Source organism: Prionailurus viverrinus, chromosome B2 (genome assembly GCF_022837055.1).
Source record: "Prionailurus viverrinus isolate Anna chromosome B2, UM_Priviv_1.0, whole genome shotgun sequence".
Lineage (NCBI taxonomy): Eukaryota > Metazoa > Chordata > Mammalia > Carnivora > Felidae > Prionailurus > Prionailurus viverrinus.
The window spans coordinates 150,819,475-150,836,143 of NC_062565.1; the positions used below are offsets into that span (position 1 = coordinate 150,819,475).

At 46.0% G+C, this 16,669-nt stretch overlaps 1 protein-coding gene across 14 annotated transcripts in view; it reads left to right on the forward strand.

Moving 5' to 3' along the window:
* The window catches only part of AFDN (afadin, adherens junction formation factor), a 142,751-nt gene that overhangs the window by 28,369 nt on the left and 97,713 nt on the right, over positions 1-16,669 (forward strand). For 7 of the 14 annotated variants that reach the window (XM_047859974.1, XM_047859978.1, XM_047859979.1 and 4 more), the window contains exons 2-4: positions 8,339-8,534; positions 11,932-12,047; positions 13,684-13,847. In XM_047859974.1, the coding sequence (XP_047715930.1) occupies positions 8,339-8,534; positions 11,932-12,047; positions 13,684-13,847 (476 nt within the window). The remainder of the gene's footprint in view (positions 1-8,338; positions 8,535-11,931; positions 12,048-13,683; positions 13,848-16,669) is intronic. The other 7 variants (XM_047859975.1, XM_047859988.1, XM_047859986.1 and 4 more) reach the window with 3 other exon arrangements.

The window sequence follows — 16,669 nt, forward strand, 5'->3', positions numbered from 1 at the left end:
TTCTCAAAGCGTGACTGTGGCCAGACTGCGAGGGAAACCTCGCAGGAGGGTCAGGAGGCCGTGGAATCCGCTCATAGGCCCCAGCACGGCTCAGTAGATGGGGTGATGGCATTTTGTGTGTGGGCACATGTGTGAGAGAGCGAGTGGGGTTCCCAGGTGTGTAGGTCAAGGAACTGCATTAGCCGCGATGTATCTGGACTTCATCAGAGAAGTCAGCAACGTCTTCCATCATGTTCTTGTGTTTGCGGGCTGGGTCTAGGTGCAATTAGATGAATGAGGAAGCACTTGTACTCAAAGGGTGTTTGACAGATTAGCACCAAGCTGGGGAAATGTTATCAGGTGGTAACTGACATGCAGATGACTCAAGACTTTAAATTTTACTGGAACCTCGTGTGAATCAACAATATTAGGTGGAGGCCAAAGAACTAAGGCAACCTTAGGGTGCATTAATTACAGGCATAGTGTTAGAGATAGCAGTGCGCTTCCAGTTGACCAGAACTACACGTGTGGAGTTCTGTGATCGGTTCTGAAAATATCGTCAGGCCGGGTGGATAGAACGCCAGTGTGTTCAAGAGCGAAGTGAACAAAATGGTAAGTAGATGGGGAATTTTGCCACAGAAAGGGAAGAATCGGAGGAGCTAGAATGCTCGCTCTAAGTGCATAGTTCTCCGCAGGGACGGCTTTGTTCCCTGAGGATGTATGCAGGTGTCCGGAGACATTTTGGTTTTCACAGCTGCGTGGGTGCTGCTGGCATGGGCGTGTGCGGGCAGGGACCCCGGGACGTCTCAGGCATCATCCATGCACTCCGTGCAGTTCCCGCAGCAGTTATCTAGTCCAAGATGTCATAGAGCTGAGGTCAGGAAATCCTTTTTCAGACTAACCCGGTTTGACTGCGGCCCGTAGTAAGGAAAGACCTGCGTTTTACCTCGTAGCCCAGGGCACACACAAGAGGAGCTGGAGTTAAAATTTCATGAGCCAGCGCGTGCCCCATTTCCTGACCTGGAGCGCAGCGTACCCCGTAGAAATCGGTTCGACTGTGTGCCGTGCCGTTAACCAATGGGAAAAAATGATCAGTCATAAGCCATGGTTTGAGTATAGGCCTAAATGATACCAGAGAACGAAACTAAGCCCGACTGGTAAAGCGGTGTGTGATGAATCGCGCTTTTGTGCAAGACAGCACTTTCCTGCTATTGAGCCGCGGAGAGAGAGAACATACTGCGTGACTAGGGAGTTCACCACCACTGGGGTCGTTACAGGGGTGTTCTCGGAACGTGAGATCTGTGAATAGGTATCATGGGGTCTTGGAACTTGGATGAGAAGATAATTGCATCTTCACTTTCAGTAAATAAGTTTTTATTAAGCTCTAACTGAAATTCAGCGTTTTCTTCATTTAGGAGTTTTCTACTCATAATCTACTTCAAAATTAGAGTTATATGAATCAATTCTGGAACTTATTTAATATGTTAATAAATAAGCACTAATTTTTACTATATGATAGTTTTTAAAAATTATTTTAGTAACTGAGTTTTAATGCAGTTGTTTCCTTTGTAATCTTTTGGATGCATTTACAGTTTTTACTCTGAGAGCAAATTGAGGGCCTTTACTAGACCTCCAAAGGATCTTTGGCAAAATTAGTCATAGCCTCTGCATTATTAGATAGGTGGCTTTTGGGGTTGTTTTATATATCTGTTATTTGTCAGATGTATTTAAAGATTACAGTAGAAATAGACATAATCTTTGCCAATGAATATGGTAAGTGCTCTTTTGTCATATGGGTTAATATATTCTTTAATTGGTCTTCTTTCAGATCCCCAATATATGTATGTGTGGTAGCTATTCAGATAGAGATTTACAAATTTTAAGAGGACCATAGGGGAAACTTTCACCTTTTGATCCCCCTCCCCCCAGCGCTGCCTTAGGAGCTGGGTAGAGATTGCTAGCAGCAGAACCCAAGTGTAACTTGCCATGAAAGTTGCCAGTTAGGGCTCACCAACGTTTAGCCACTTCCAGCAGGTATTTGCTAAGTAGACGCTGTTGGCAGGTATAACTGAGGCATTTAAGAAAGATGTTGGCGTACTGGTTTCACAGCAGGCTGTGTGTCCTGGCAGGGAATTGTTTTATTTTTAATGTTTAAAGGTGTTTGTGCACTGGATGGAGTTTTAAGAGTTTATAAAAGGGGAGATGTGTGTGTGTCGGGGGTGGGGCGGTACAGGTGTTTTAGTCCAGAAAACTTGCTTTTCATCTAGAAGATGACTTTTCCCCCATTTCAATACACTTGGTCTTTGTTTTTTTAAGTTTATTTATTTTGAGAGAGTGAGTGAGAGGGGAAGGGACGGGGGGGGGGGGGGTGGCATAGGATCCGAAGCAAGCTCTGCTGATAGCACAGAGCCCGACGTGGGCCTCAAACTCTCGAACTGCAAGATCATGACTTGAGCCACCCAGGCGCCCCTGAACTTGGTCTTTGTTAACTTTGGCGAACTAGCATCAAGGCGTGCGAAGTAGTAGGCGCCCAGTGAACAGGTGTACAGTGTGATTGTTGGAGACCACACCTTCATTTTCAGACAAAAGGATATTGGATGGAATCCTTACAAGAACCAAACGCGTAGATGCAGGGGAAGAGGAGGCTCGGCTTTCCTGGATGAGGACTGCTGGCTCCGAGAGCGGTTGCTCTCGCGTGACTGCCAGTTCGCGTTCCCGCCCGCAAAGTGACAGTGCCCTGTGGAAGTCCCTTCCCACAGAAGAGGAAACAGACTTGGGAACGTTGAGCCGCCTCCTGGTAGAGATGCGATCTGAATTCAGCCTGAGTGAAGAGAGGAAACTCTTAATTTGCACTCTGTAGTTATCTGAAAGGTGGTTCAATATAAAACAAACCCGTTTACTTCATTTTTACAGAAACCTCTTGAGGTTTGGGCGGTCAGCCACTTACAAGGTGCTATAATTAGTGCTATTAGATTTTTTTTTAAGTAGGCTCCACCCCCAACACGGGGCTCGAACTCACAACTCCGAGGGTTGCATGCTCTACGGACTGAGCCAGCCGGGCGCCCCTGATTAGTGCTGTCGGCGGGAAGGGCGGGGGAAAGACCCCTTCGGAATGAACACCGTGGGAAGGAGTAAGTGTGGGCCTGGTGAGGACATTTTACAGCTGTTTCTTTGAGTCGAATGGCTGTCGTCCAGGTGACTGTTGCCTGTACTGGTAACATGAGTGTGCTCTGAGGCGTGGCTGTGTTTTTTTTTTTTTTAATGCTTTGCATGTAGTCGGAGGCGCCAGCATTGGAAAGAAAGCAGCGCGTTCTGTCTGCTGCCCTTTTTACCACGGGGTTGGATGGTTACCTGTTAGGGTTAGCGTGGCTTGGCTGCAGGCGAGGAGACGGACCTCACGTAAATGCTGGACACGGTGAGCAGAAAAGTGAATCCGTGTGCTCAGCCTGTTTGGAACAAATGGTTCTGGGTAGCTTGAGCAAGAGGAGATTTGGGGCTGCCCTGGTGAGTTTTTACTGGTTTGGAGAAGAAGGCCAGTTGATTATCAATTTCATTGATTGAGATACTGGTAAAATATTTAAAAGCAAATCTCCACCTTTAATCCTGTGTTCTTTGCATTGGCTCTCTAGTAACTTAAACTAGCTGTCTCTGGTTTTGTGGGGGGTTTTTGTTGTATTGGTTTTTTTGGTCTATTGTTTCCGACAAATACTAAAATTTTGTTTCAGAGTTGTCGTTAAATCCACCCGAAGTAGTGTTTCATTTCCACGGCAATAATCCTTGTGGATGCTATCTCTCAGGCAGAGGTTTATGCAAAGGTAAATATACACCTTTAGGAAAGAACCTTGCTTTCCTGTCGGGAAGAATAAAGAAAGGAAACAGCTGACGTATCTTCTGCCTTTCACGCAGATTGTTGTAGCGAGAGTGCACACAGCGCAGGGACCGTGCAGGTTAAAGTCACAGGACCTGCCGTCCTGCCTGCTCCAAACAGGGGTTTCTTCCTTGAAAACATGCTGCTCGCAAGTAGGCGCTTCTGTAGAGAGTGGAGGACCCACAGTAGTGTGTTTTCGTTTTAAATATTGTTGTCTCGGGTAATTTGCATAAAGATTTTTTTTTTTTTTAAATTTTTTTTTCAACGTTTTTTATTTATTTTTGGGACAGAGAGAGACAGAGCATGAACGGGGAGGGGCAGAGAGAGAGGGAGACACAGAATCAGAAACAGGCTCCAGGCTCCGAGCCATCAGCCCAGAGCCCGACGCGGGGCTCGAACTCACGGACCGCGAGATCGTGACCTGGCTGAAGTCGGACGCTTAACCGACTGCGCCACCCAGGCGCCCCTATAAAGATTTTTTTTAAGGAAACATTGGTCTTTGTAAAATTGTAACTGTATTAGTCTGCAACATTATCAGAACGTTAGTCCAGTGATCGAGACTTGATAGTTATTTCTCACGGGTTTGAAGTTTTGTTCCAGAGCCCTTACCAGTGGAGAACAGACAAACCAAAGCTGGAAGAATCGGATGCTGTTACTGGAACTTTTGGCTCAAATCTGTTTTTGATTTCACATGTGAAGCATCATGTTAGAGACTGAGGGGGGGCCTAGAACCATGCATGAGGTCCCTCAGGAAAGCTACCATTCAAGTGGCACCTCTGACGGCCGGTTCTTTATGGAGTTTACTCCTCAAAACAAGCTTCTTCCTTTCAGATTATAATCAAGGAAATTTGAGCTCACACGTGTCAGATAAGTCACTCAGATACAGCTCTTCGGCTGAGATGCCAGCTGTTTTGTGCCCTGAGCCGAACCCCCAGGTGCCCGTCGCCCTGTGCGCCGGGCGGGCGCGTGGGCTCATAGACGAGGTGGGGCAGGCGCCTGCGCGGCGTGGCTCGTGTCCTCTGTTCTCCGTTTCTCCCGGAACGCCTCCTCCTGCGCGGGTCATAAAGGAGAAGGTCCGTGTTTCTCCTTCCCGTGGTGGGGTGAGTGTTGAAACTGGCCGGGCTGCAGAGCTGGGGTTTAAAGCTCAGGTTTTTGCGGGCAGCTCCTGGGTAGCTCTGCCCTCAGGGAGCTGTGTGGTTACAGTTTACACACCCTCCCTGTCTGGGGAACCTTCTTTTTTAACCCCTTGATAAGGTATCTCATTCATGTTTGGAGGTATTAAATGCTGAGCTCTTAGTGTTGGGCATATGGTTGCCCTTAATAGACGTTACTGTTAGTTGTTAATTTGGTCGTTATATGCAGAAGTCTTAGGTTCAAGAACTTGGTTTTATCAGTTTTCTGGGGTCTGAAAATTCTGTGGACTTAGTCACAGAAGGGAAGCACTGTGCGAAGGGGAGGGCTAGAGGGAGAGCCAGAATCAGGCTCCGTGAGGGGTGTGGACGCAGGGCTCCTGTCTCACCATCTCGTGAACTGGGAGATTATGACTTAGAAATCAAGAGCTAGATGCTTAACTGAGCCACTAGCCGCCCCTCAGAGTTCATCTCGATTAGCGCTTACCTAGTGAATGTAAAGGTAGTTTTAGTAGGCCACTTTATTTAGGCTTGGTAGAACCTGGAAACTTGTTTCTTTAAAAACATCAACGGAAATACTAGTTCTTTGCAGGTGGAAGTGCTGTTACTTGCTGCATTTCTGCCCTTGAGTTTACTTTTTTTCCATTTACTTCAACGTTTTATGTGCGATCAGTAGCTGAACCACGTTAATAATGGAGACGTGTATTTCCACTTTTTTCCCTATAAACAGTAGTGATCTCTCTATAAGGGATTTTCTTGAGGGTGAGGGACCTCCTCCTCCCCGTGCTCGTCAGTACATCCTTGTTCCCTTTGTGCTCTTGCCCAGTTGGGTGTTCCTTCCCAAATCTTTCATTTCTGGTAGTTGGGAAAGGGGTGCTTCCTGTCTTTGGGATCCGTAGGTACATCTGTCGGTTTTAGTCTTGTCACAAATGATGGAAACTATCCTGTTAGCAAAGTGATTGGGTGGGAGGTGAATTTGCCTGGTGGTCTTGCTTCGTCTATAGAGCAGGAGCCGGGGCGCCTGGGTGGCGCAGTCGGTTAAGCGTCCGACTTCAGCCAGGTCACGATCTTGCGGTCCGTGAGTTCGAGCCCCGCGTCGGGCTCTGGGCTGATGGCCCAGAGCCCGGAGCCTGTTTCCGATTCTGTGTCTCCCTCTCTCTCTGCCCCTGCCCCGTTCATGCTCTGTCTCTCTCTGTCCCAAAAATAAATAAACGTTGAAAAAAAAAATTATAGAGCAGGAGCCCTTGGAAGAGCTGGATGGTTTTGCCGGCTCCTGTTGGAGACTGTGGCTGTAGGGTAAAGACGATCTCAGAGTGGTGGCGACTGGAGCGCCAGAACCCTGGGGTAAACACGGGACTCCCGTAATAACGACTTAACATCTGTACAGCTAAATACAGTCAGTAATTGTTGTTTTCTGATGTCTGAGGAGGTGGTGGACGGGGAGAGTAGACCCAGAAGTGGAAAATTGTGGCTTGAGTGGACAGAGGCCGGGAGCTGAGGAGGACTGGGGCCGCCGAGTAACGGCAGGTGCTTAGCACCACCGGGCACTTGGCGAGGGTGGGCTGTTACAAATACTAACCGGTACTTACACAGACTCACAGCTGAGGACCATCTTGCACGCACGTGGTTACTTTACAAAGGTGTCGGGGATTGCCAGAGTAACACCAGAGACGAGAAGAGCATTTAAAGAGGATACCGCTCAACATTCTCTGCTGCTTGACCAGGCTGGACAGAGAAGCAGTTTATCATTTGGAGAGACCAAAGCAGGACTGATAGAGCTCCCATCTTGCTAACTCATAAAGCTGTTTTCAGTCTCCCTTCCATAATCATGGCCTTACTTCAACCCAGGGTCTGTGGTTCCATGGCATTCTTCTATTTTTTTATTTTTTTAATTTTTCTTAATTTTTTTTAACACATGCTCGCTTTCTCTGTATTTTCCCCTGGGGCAGTGGGAAATGGGAAATTAACTACTGCCTAGTGTTCGGACGGGGCCTGAGCAAGTACAGTAAAGCTTCGGGGCTATAAATAGGCCTTATTGTCTTGTTTTCTGTTTTAATTTTCATCCAGGTTATACAGTTAACCACATTCTAATATCCCGTAATTGTTATAATTACTAGGTCATAGTTAATTAGTGAAGAATTAAGTGAGCAGGTCGGGAGGACAGAAAAGCTTACTTGTGATGGGCTTGGAGCCCATAGAAAAGCCATCGCCAGGAGTAAAGCTGAGGAGTCACCTGATCTGACTTTTAACAAAATTGTGGGTGGATTCTAGATGCATTTTGAGGGTGGAATGACTTGATGTGCCAGTGTGGAAGCGAGAAGAGGGAAGAATTGTCAGTGGTGCTGAGGGCAGTGAGGGCAGACGAGGTGGAATGCTGCTTGGAAGTTTGTTTGGAGCTGTGCTTCTCTTGTGTTCGGGGAAACAGTGGGGTACACAGGAGCGCAGGACCTTGCCCCCTTGTATCCCCAGGTCCAGTGTCCCCCAGGTTCTCTGATGTAGTGGTTCAGCCTGTGGGATACAAACCTCTGAGTCTTGGGTTATAGCAGAGGGCCTGGAAGCTTCACTGAAATAACCTGCATTCACTGAAATAACCTGCATTTTAATTGACCAGAAAGGGAAAAGAAATCACGGGAACGGGCATCCTGTAGTTGCACAGCTCCAGCTCCAGACCACGTGACAGTTCCCTTGCTTGTAAGACCCACCGTATTTATCTCGAGAAGTCCGGTTTTGAGAAAAACCGTGTTCATTGATTTTGGGCAGTAGTTCATATGAAAATTAGTTTCGATTCTGCAAAGGCTAAGAGTTTCCATCTATTCACTTTCATGTTAGAATCGGGGCTAACATTTTTCCTTTGTGGTTTGAGTCGTCCCTTCATTCAGGCTTTATGATTTTGAGGCTGGACGGGACCTCAGGGATTGCTAGGCATGGACTTTGGGGATCTGTGGGTCTGGATTTTAACTGTGATTTGCTGCATAACTGGGCAAGATCCTTAAACTTTGTGTTTCAATGACTGAGTCTTGAAAACAGAGTTTAGTAGTGAATCTGCTAACCCGCGTCCTTCTAAAGACACAGCCAAGTAGTGTGTGTCGGGGTGTGCCTGGCACTGGCTGGAGACTCATTAATATTAGCTGTCGTTGATGTCAGCTGCTCCACGGCCATTGTCGTATACGTGAGACCAGTAAGGCCCAGGTTGTAAATAACTTGTCCCAAGTCACGTGATTCAGTTTGAAGACTAAACCCTGTCTCTCCGTTTCTGTCTCAGATGTTTGCAGTAATGAAACATCTTTTAAGGATGGTGAATGACTTTTTATTCTAGAAATTGAATCTTATTTTAGAATGTTTTTTCTTTGTTTTCGTTTAGGATTTGGAGTTTCATGGCGTAATGAGATTTTATTTTCAAGATAAAGCTGCTGGAAACTTTGCAACAAAATGCATTCGGGTCTCTAGTACGGCCACCACGCAAGACGTGATCGAGACGCTGGCAGAGAAATTCCGCCCTGACATGCGGATGCTGTCGTCCCCCAAGTACTCCCTCTACGAAGTCCACGTCAGCGGAGGTCAGTGTGCACACACGGGGTACTGGCGGGGTAGCCTCTGCTGTGTAGACAACTTCTGAACCACTCCTGTGTGCAGAGCGCATCTCTGTCACAGCATTGCTTTGCCGTTGGCCCTTCTCTTCCTGGGGACGTTGGGGGGTGTTTGTGCGTCTGCGAAACGTTCAGACAGGATCCCGGGAGTTAGATTTGGTGGAAGTTAGGATGGATGTATTGTACACTTATTTTCTTCAAAGAACTAGCGTGACGTTTCATCGTTAAAACTCGCCAGTGGATCTAGGCGCCCATACACGTTGATGAAACCGTATGTTACTTGCTTTTGGAGAACTAGTTCACGTAACTTTTCTTTTTTTTTTTTTTTTAACTTTTTAATGTTTGTTTTCGAGAGCGAAAGTGAGCATGAGTCGGGGAGGGGCAGAGAGAGAGAGAGGAAGACACAGAATCAGAAGCAGGCTCCATGCTCTGAGCCATCAGCCCAGAGCCCGACGCGGGGCTTGAATCCATGAACGGTGAGATCATGACCTGAGCCGAAGTCGGACGCTCAACCGACTGAACCCCCCAGGCGCCCCTCCTGTAACTTTTATGTGTAGATTATGATACTACAATTTAATCCGGTTAAAATATTATGGGCATGAATCCTCAATCTTACAAAAATGAGTATTTTTGTAATGTGAGATTGTATATTTTCCTTATTTGGAATACTTAGGGTATCTTGGGGAAACTTATGTAGTCCTTTCTCCTTGTTTTAATGTTTGAAATTTTTGAAAATATCCTACATATGAGATGGCAATTTAAGTTGGACTGATTAGAAATGTAGAAATTTGGGGTGCCTGGGTGGCTCGGTTGAGCATCCGACTCGGTTTTGGCTCAGGTCATGATCTCACAGTTCATGGGTTCGAGCCCCGTGTTGGGCTCTGCGCTGAGTATGGAGCCTTCTTGGGATTCTACCCCCCTTCCCCCCCCCCACCGCCCCAACCCTCCTCTCTGACTCTCGTGTGTGTGCTTGCTCACTCTTCGAAAACAAACATTAGAGATGTAGAAATTTATACATTTTTTAATGAGTGCTGTGGAAATATAGAGTCCCCTATAAAATATATTGTGTCTCCTCTCTCTGCCCCTCCCCTGCTCATGCTCTCTCAAAAATAGATGTAAAAAATTTTTTTAAAAATACAGATTCCAATTAATGCAACAACTAAAGGATTACATATATAGCACAAACCCAATTTAAATACCTGTTAAATTCCATCCAGAAACACTCTTTGAACATGCATTATTTGTCTTGACTTCAAAATTGCAGCTTTCTTTGTATATTTGAAATAGGGTAAGAATTCTGGTACTGCATGGAATTCAGGTATGACCAAACACTTTTCCCTTGGAGAGTAGGAGATACAGGCCGTATTTGTTTGTTACTCTTTCAACATTATGAGGAGATCCCACTACATAAGCCACACCAAAGCTAGATTTGATGATAGAGGATAACCTTAATTTTGGATGGTTTTTCTGAGGTTGAATTTTTCCTTTAGCTCAGAATCACTATAACTAGGTTGTTGAGAAGAAACTACAACTTTTTCCTTAAAATTCTCTTTAATTAAAAAGCAAACTGTGTTGCGGTAAGGAGGTGAAAACTCGGCGAAGGTGCCTGGAGGCGGTCTCCTCTGTACCCGCGGTGAGCGGCGCACCGGGACCGTGTGGCTCTGGCCATCCGCACGCCTGCACTCGGAGCAGCGGGCTCCCTCTGTGCCCCTGACGCCAGGAGGAGCCCTCTGTCCGCCCTCTGTGCTTTCACGTCCTAGAGCCCTAGGGGCGTTGGGGGCGGGGCTCGTTTCATTGAGTAGTTAGATTCAGACAAGTTATGGACTGTTTGTGCGCTAACAACTTGGTACGTGTTTGGAAAATAGTGCACAGAAAATGAAAGGAAAAAGTACAATTTTCATTCCATTTTTAATGACCGTTCTTGCCTGATGGGGTTTGTGTGCCTCTGGCCCCCGGGTGGGGAGCGGGGCCCTCGATCCCTCTCCGGGCAGGTCTGGGGCGCTGCCAGGGGGAGGGACCGCGGCGGGTGTGACTTGTTCCCCTGAAAACTGAAAAGGCTCCTCAGTGAGTGTGCAGGGAGCCTTGGTGCGTGTTTGGAGACCGCCGCTCCCGAGGGCTGAGTTCTGGGCCCAACGCGCACATCCACCACCAGGGAAACTCCACCGTTACCCTTTTTGTGGGTAGGATTCCTTGGTGAACTCAATCGGAAAATACTTTTCCAAAAACTGTGCTGTTTTAAAACAAACAAACAAAACCCACTGAGGCGGAAAGGTGTCTTCAAGCTACAAAGCTGTAGTAGGGACCCTGACTGTACTTCCGTTTCCTGGTTTGCCACACGCACGTTAGAATGGCTCACCCTTGTTTTGTTTTACTTTTATGATTTAGACTGGACTGTTGTTAAAACTAGCTCTCTAAAAAATGCACGTGAAGGATTTTGATATAGTACAAATCTTGCGACAAGAAAAACTGGGTAATTTTGGTTTGTAGCATCAGTTTCAAACTTCTTGATCCAGTCCCTCTTTTATTGCTCTGATTTTTCATCTCTCATTCTTTCAGTTCATAAAACAAATTAGAGCTTATTATTTCTGTATTCTTATAATCTGCTTGCGTGTGGTACTTACTAAAAGTCTTTATCAGTCTCTGTTTTAAGTCTGTCCTGTTGACTCCTGCTTCCTTGACCACAGTACTTCTTCAGCTGGCCTCTGTCTCCTGTGTTTGCTAAAGACCTCCTTGCAGGCTGCGGTAGGTGGTCCGGGTGAGCGGGCTCTGCAGGAGCCCCTCTGTGGGCCCCGGGACTTATTAGAACTCAAGCGAGAAGGAACACGCTAAACGTAGTGGCACGCTGTCGGAACCGAGGGACGGGACGGTGGCATCTCTAGGTGACCTGAGGGCTGGGTGGCGAGCGTGGGAGGATCGGAAGGAGCCAGGAGGGCGAGCACCACGGTCACTCGCTCCCGGGCCTGTGAGGAGCTGTCACGGAGGTCAGCGGAACTTTGTGTCCTCTTAACGTTACTCTCTTAGCCTCCAGCTGCATAGGAGATGGTTTACAGAGGGAGGCTTCGCGGAGCCCTCTATTTTCTTCTAGTTCGTGTGCATTTCTCTTTTCCCAACTGGATTCTAAATGTTGTAAGGAAATCATCCCTGGTCAGTGTTTGGCATTGGGTACGTGGTAGTACGTGTTCTAGTACCAACACAATAGTAGATCATTAAAACTCCCGCTTGCTATTTTGGATTACATTTCAGCCTGTTAGTACTGGTGGTAATAAGGGATTTTATGTCGAGGAAATGAAACGTATGTCAGAACGTTTTATTAGCTAGTGCTGTTAAGTAACCATGACTTAATTTTTTTTCATTTCATTATCTGAAGAAGAAAGAAGATTGGATGTAGATGAGAAACCCCTTGTTGTGCAGTTGAATTGGAATAAAGACGATCGAGAGGGCAGATTCGTTCTCAAGAATGAGAACGATGCCCTTCCTCCTAAGGTACGTTCCGTCCAGGTCTCGTGCTGACAGTGTCCCGGGCCCAGGGTTGCCGAAACACACATGTCAGGTGAATGTGATAAGGGCTTCACTTTTTGCTTCTCTTCTTAAATGACCTGAATGACCCTTCGTGCAGGAGAAAATGTAAACAGAACCCTGCTTCTCTGTTTCATCCTGTTTCACTGAATAATGCCTAATGTTGCCCTTTACTTTTCCAAAGAAGCGTTATGTCAGCTTTTGTTATTAAGAGATTTAATGATGAAGTAACCACCAGTTTTGTTTTGTTTTTTTTTTTTTTACCAAGTTATAAAGTCTAAATCTGTTTTAATAAAAATCAGAAGGGAAAGTAAAGTTTTAATAACCTATTTATGTGTGAATTTTCAGATACAACTTCATAAGGTACAGTGAAAACCTTTTCCGTGTTGTATGTAGACTTTCTTGGGTTAACGTTAATTGAGTGATTCTAAAACTTTCTCAGGCAGTAGGTGTCCGGAGCTCCTGTGCTGCTGGTTGTTTTCCATGGAACACTATGGAATAGGGGTCAAGCTGGAAAATAACGATAATTTCTGTGTGAAGCAAAGTGGTAGCAAACGCAGAGGTCAAGAACACTTAGAGAAAAGTCCCCAACAGGTTGGGACACGAGTGCCATTACTCCCTTTTGGACACGAGAGTTTCATGGTGTTGTGACGTGGGTGCTCCACGTTGAGGAGTGTTCTTGGCCTTTCTTGTTCTCTGCTGTAGTGCTTGTTGCTTTTGTGGCAGATTCTTGTGAAGTAATAACGGGCATCTCTCTTCTTTCTTCTCTGGCCCGTGTTTTATTTCATCTCTGCACCTTGACCTCAGCTGAGTGCCCCACTGTGGGCCAGAGAGGCTCATTCGTGGGCATCCGAGCCCTCGTTCGGGTGAGGACAGCACGGGCGTAGCTGGTGGCAAGGATGGGGCGCCAGCGTCGATGAAGCGGAGGGCAGTTTAGTTCCCAGTACAGGAACCTTTCTTGGCTAGTCTCGAATGTTCACAGTCAACCTATTAATTAGATAAAAAAAACTTTTGTCTCTGTGTCATCTGCTCGCAGGCCAAGTTGTAAATTAAGAGTAAGCAAGCAAATAAGATCTGGAAAAGAAGATACAAAGTTTTGCACAAACAGTGCTTAGTTTTGCATCCAAAAAGCCAGTTTCTTATGGCTACTCCTATATTTGTTTTAAGGTTAGAAAAATCACGTATGAAGTAGATAGTGATTTAAACACTTAGCTATTTTGATTAGGTTCCTTTTTTTTTTAAGGTAACTTAAAAGTATGTGCAACTTAAATTTTATTTATTGAAAATCTGGTTTCCTGAGTCCCACTCCGGTTTTCTTTACTGGGTTTGGTTTTCCGTTTGCTTGCTTGCATGCATATTCATTTTGAATTGAGGTAAAAGATACACGTGGTGAAATGCGGAGATCTTGAACGTGTATGTTTTGGTAAATACACGCCTGTAGCCGTCAGCCCAGTCAAGATAAAGAACCTCTCCGTTCCCCAGACCTTTCCTTGTCTCGGGAGCTGGGTTTTGGCTGTAATCAAGAGGAAGTCAGCTAGGCCAGAGAGTGCTTTCTGTGATTCTGTGCCGACAGCTGCCTTAGTGATGATGTTACTTTTATCAGAAGGCTCAAAGCAATGGACCTGAAAAGCAGGAGAAAGAAGGTGTTATCCAGAACTTCAAGAGAACTCTCTCCAAGAAAGAGAAGAAGGAGAAAAAGAAGAGAGAGAAAGAGGCAGTGAGGCAGGCATCTGAGAAAGATGATCGGCCTTTCCAAGGGGATGACCTGTAAGTAATTCTGGAAACGTCTCCGTCTCTGTCCTATTTAATGAAGCAGACCTCGTTAAATTACCAGATAAACTGTGAGAAGGACAAGCGTCAGTTAAGAAATGAGCTTGGGTGCTTGGCTCTTCTGTGCTGAGGGGAGCTGAGGGGTCTCCCCTAACCAGCTTCCTGGCTGGCAGGGGCAGACCCCTCTCCCCGGGTTTGCTAATCTCAGGTAATCAACCTGCTGAACAGTATTATTCTTAGCATACCATTGTCAGTGTTTTCTTCGTTTTGGGCCTTTCATTTCTGGGTGTTTTTTTTTTTTTCCCCCTCCTTTGGTCCTTAAATTAAGGTGGCAGTGGTTTCTTTTTTTTTTTTTTTTTAATTTTTTTTTTTAACGTTTATTTATTTTTGAGACAGAGCATGAACGGGGGAGGGGCAGAGAGAGAGGGAGACACAGAATCGGAAGCAGGCTCCAGGCTCTGAGCCATCAGCCCAGAGCCCGATGCGGGGCTCGAACTCATGGACCGTGAGATCGTGACCTGAGCTGAAGTCGGACGCTTAACCGACTGAGCCACCCAGGCGCCCCGGCAGTGGTTTCTTAAATACACTTGAACACCTCATCAGGGGTTGGCAGGACCAGTGAGAAGAGCAGCTGTGCCTTTTTTTTTTTTTTTTTTTTTTTTTTTTAACATTTGAGAGAGAGACCAAGTGTGAGTGGGGTCACGGCAGAGAGAGACAGGGAGACACAGAATCTGAAGCAGGCTCCAGGCTCCGAGCTGTCAGCACAGAGCCTGATGTGGGGCTTGAACTCACGAACCGTAAGATCATGATCTGAGCCTAAGTCGGATGCTTAACCGACTGAGCCACCCAGGTGCCCCGCAGCTGTGCCCTTTTAAGGTTCAGCTGCACTGTGTTGTTGGCTCCGTCCGGCCCCACCAAGGTTGCACTTCCCCGACTAAAGGAATTTGAGCTTCTGACCTCAGAGCTGATGGAATAAGGGAGATCCTTGCATTTTGATTATAACAGAAAAGACACCTCAGAAGATACTGACCTTTCCCCTTAGGTGCAAGATCTCAGTGGAGACCCGTCAGTTTTCACATTAGCTGGCCCTTCATGTAGCCGTCAGGGTATCATGGTCCCTCTTAGGTCCCTCCTCGCCTCCGTGGTGCCTGCATCATGGCCTCTGTGCTGTTCTATTGCTGAAGTAACAGGTGTTCATTTTAGAAAGTCAGAACACAGATTTTTCGGAAAGGGGGAGAGAGTCACCTATCGTCCCAGGAGCCGAGAAGGAAACGTGGTTTGTCTGGTGCGCAAATATGTACACTTCATACGTTTATGTAGAGTTTTTAAGCGGAATCAGAGGCTTTTGAAACTAGAGCTTTCCACATGACCTCTTTCCACTAAAATCTATCACATAAATACATACATATATTCCTAAGTATATATTTTCACAAAAATGTAAAGTAATTTAAGTGATTATGTAGTAGTCTGTCCTGCAGTGTTTCCCAAAACTGATTTCATCAGCCCTCTTTGTTTTGTACTTGTAGGCAGTTCACAGGGTTTGTTGGTGTTACAAGTAACTCTTGTGACCGTCCTTGCTCACAACTCCGGGGACTCCTCCTTAAGGAGCACTCAGGAAAAGCGGCTCAGGGACAGCCCGGGACACGTACATGGCCAGGCTGCTCCTGGAGGCATCTTCCACAGCCCACGAGCCTCCTCGCTTCCTCCTACTCTCTCTCTTCATAGTGCACAATACTTCGAGAAACTCCAGTTTATTTTGTCATTAACAGCGTAGCTGTCTTTCCACGCATCACTAACCATTTACTCACTAACCATTTACCTTGTGTTGTAGCAACTTCTCCAAGTCTGTCTTTGTTGTTTGATACTAAGTATTCTGTATATATTGCGGATTATTAACCATTTGTTAATGATGTTTAGAGTGGAATTGAGCCCATTTTGGATTGCATCAAAGTGGGTTTATATCTTAATCTGTCAGACAGCGAGGCCTGTGTAATGAACATGAGCTGTTGAGTACAGTATTACCTACACAGTAGGGCTCTGTTTAGCATAGTTACACAATAGAAATTGTTTATGTTGCTTATACATGAAAAATATCAAAAGGAAAGTTTGAAAATTACGCTACGGTTTGTCCTATCCAATTAGCTTCGTTTATGGAGTAATCCATCGTTTGTGTTAAGAAAATGAGCTGCTTAAGGGCACCTTGGGTGGCTCAGTTGATTAAGTGTCCAACTCTTGATTTTTGGCTCGGTTCAGGATCTCATGGTCGTGGGGTTGAGCCCTGAGGCGGGCTCTGCTCTTAGCTTAGAATTCTGTCTTCGTCTTGCTCTGTCCCTCCCCTGCTTGCGTGCTCACGCATGCGTGCTCATGCTCGCTCTCTCAAAATTTAAAAAGAAAATGAGCTACTTAAAATGATTTAAGTTCAATTTGGTTGATTCAAAGCTTGATTGTTTAATGATTAAAAAAAAATTTTTTTTAACGTTTATTTATTTTTGAGAGACAGAGACAGCATGAGCAGGGGAGGGGCAGAGAGAGCGGGAGACACAGAATCTGAAGCAGGCCCCGGGGTGTCAGCACAGAGCCCGACACAGGGTTCTAAGTCACAAACTGCAAGATCCTGACCTGAGCTGAAGTGGGACGCTCAACCGACTGAGCCACCCAGGCGCCCCTAATTAAATGATTTTCAGGATTAAAAATGACCTCTTAAAGTGTATTTATTGAAATTGAGTCTTTTATCTGCCTTACCTGAATATGCAGTTTTCAAAAACTCTGCCCTCTGGACAGTTGATTGCTTGTCGGAGGAGCCGCTGGGGCAATTTTCT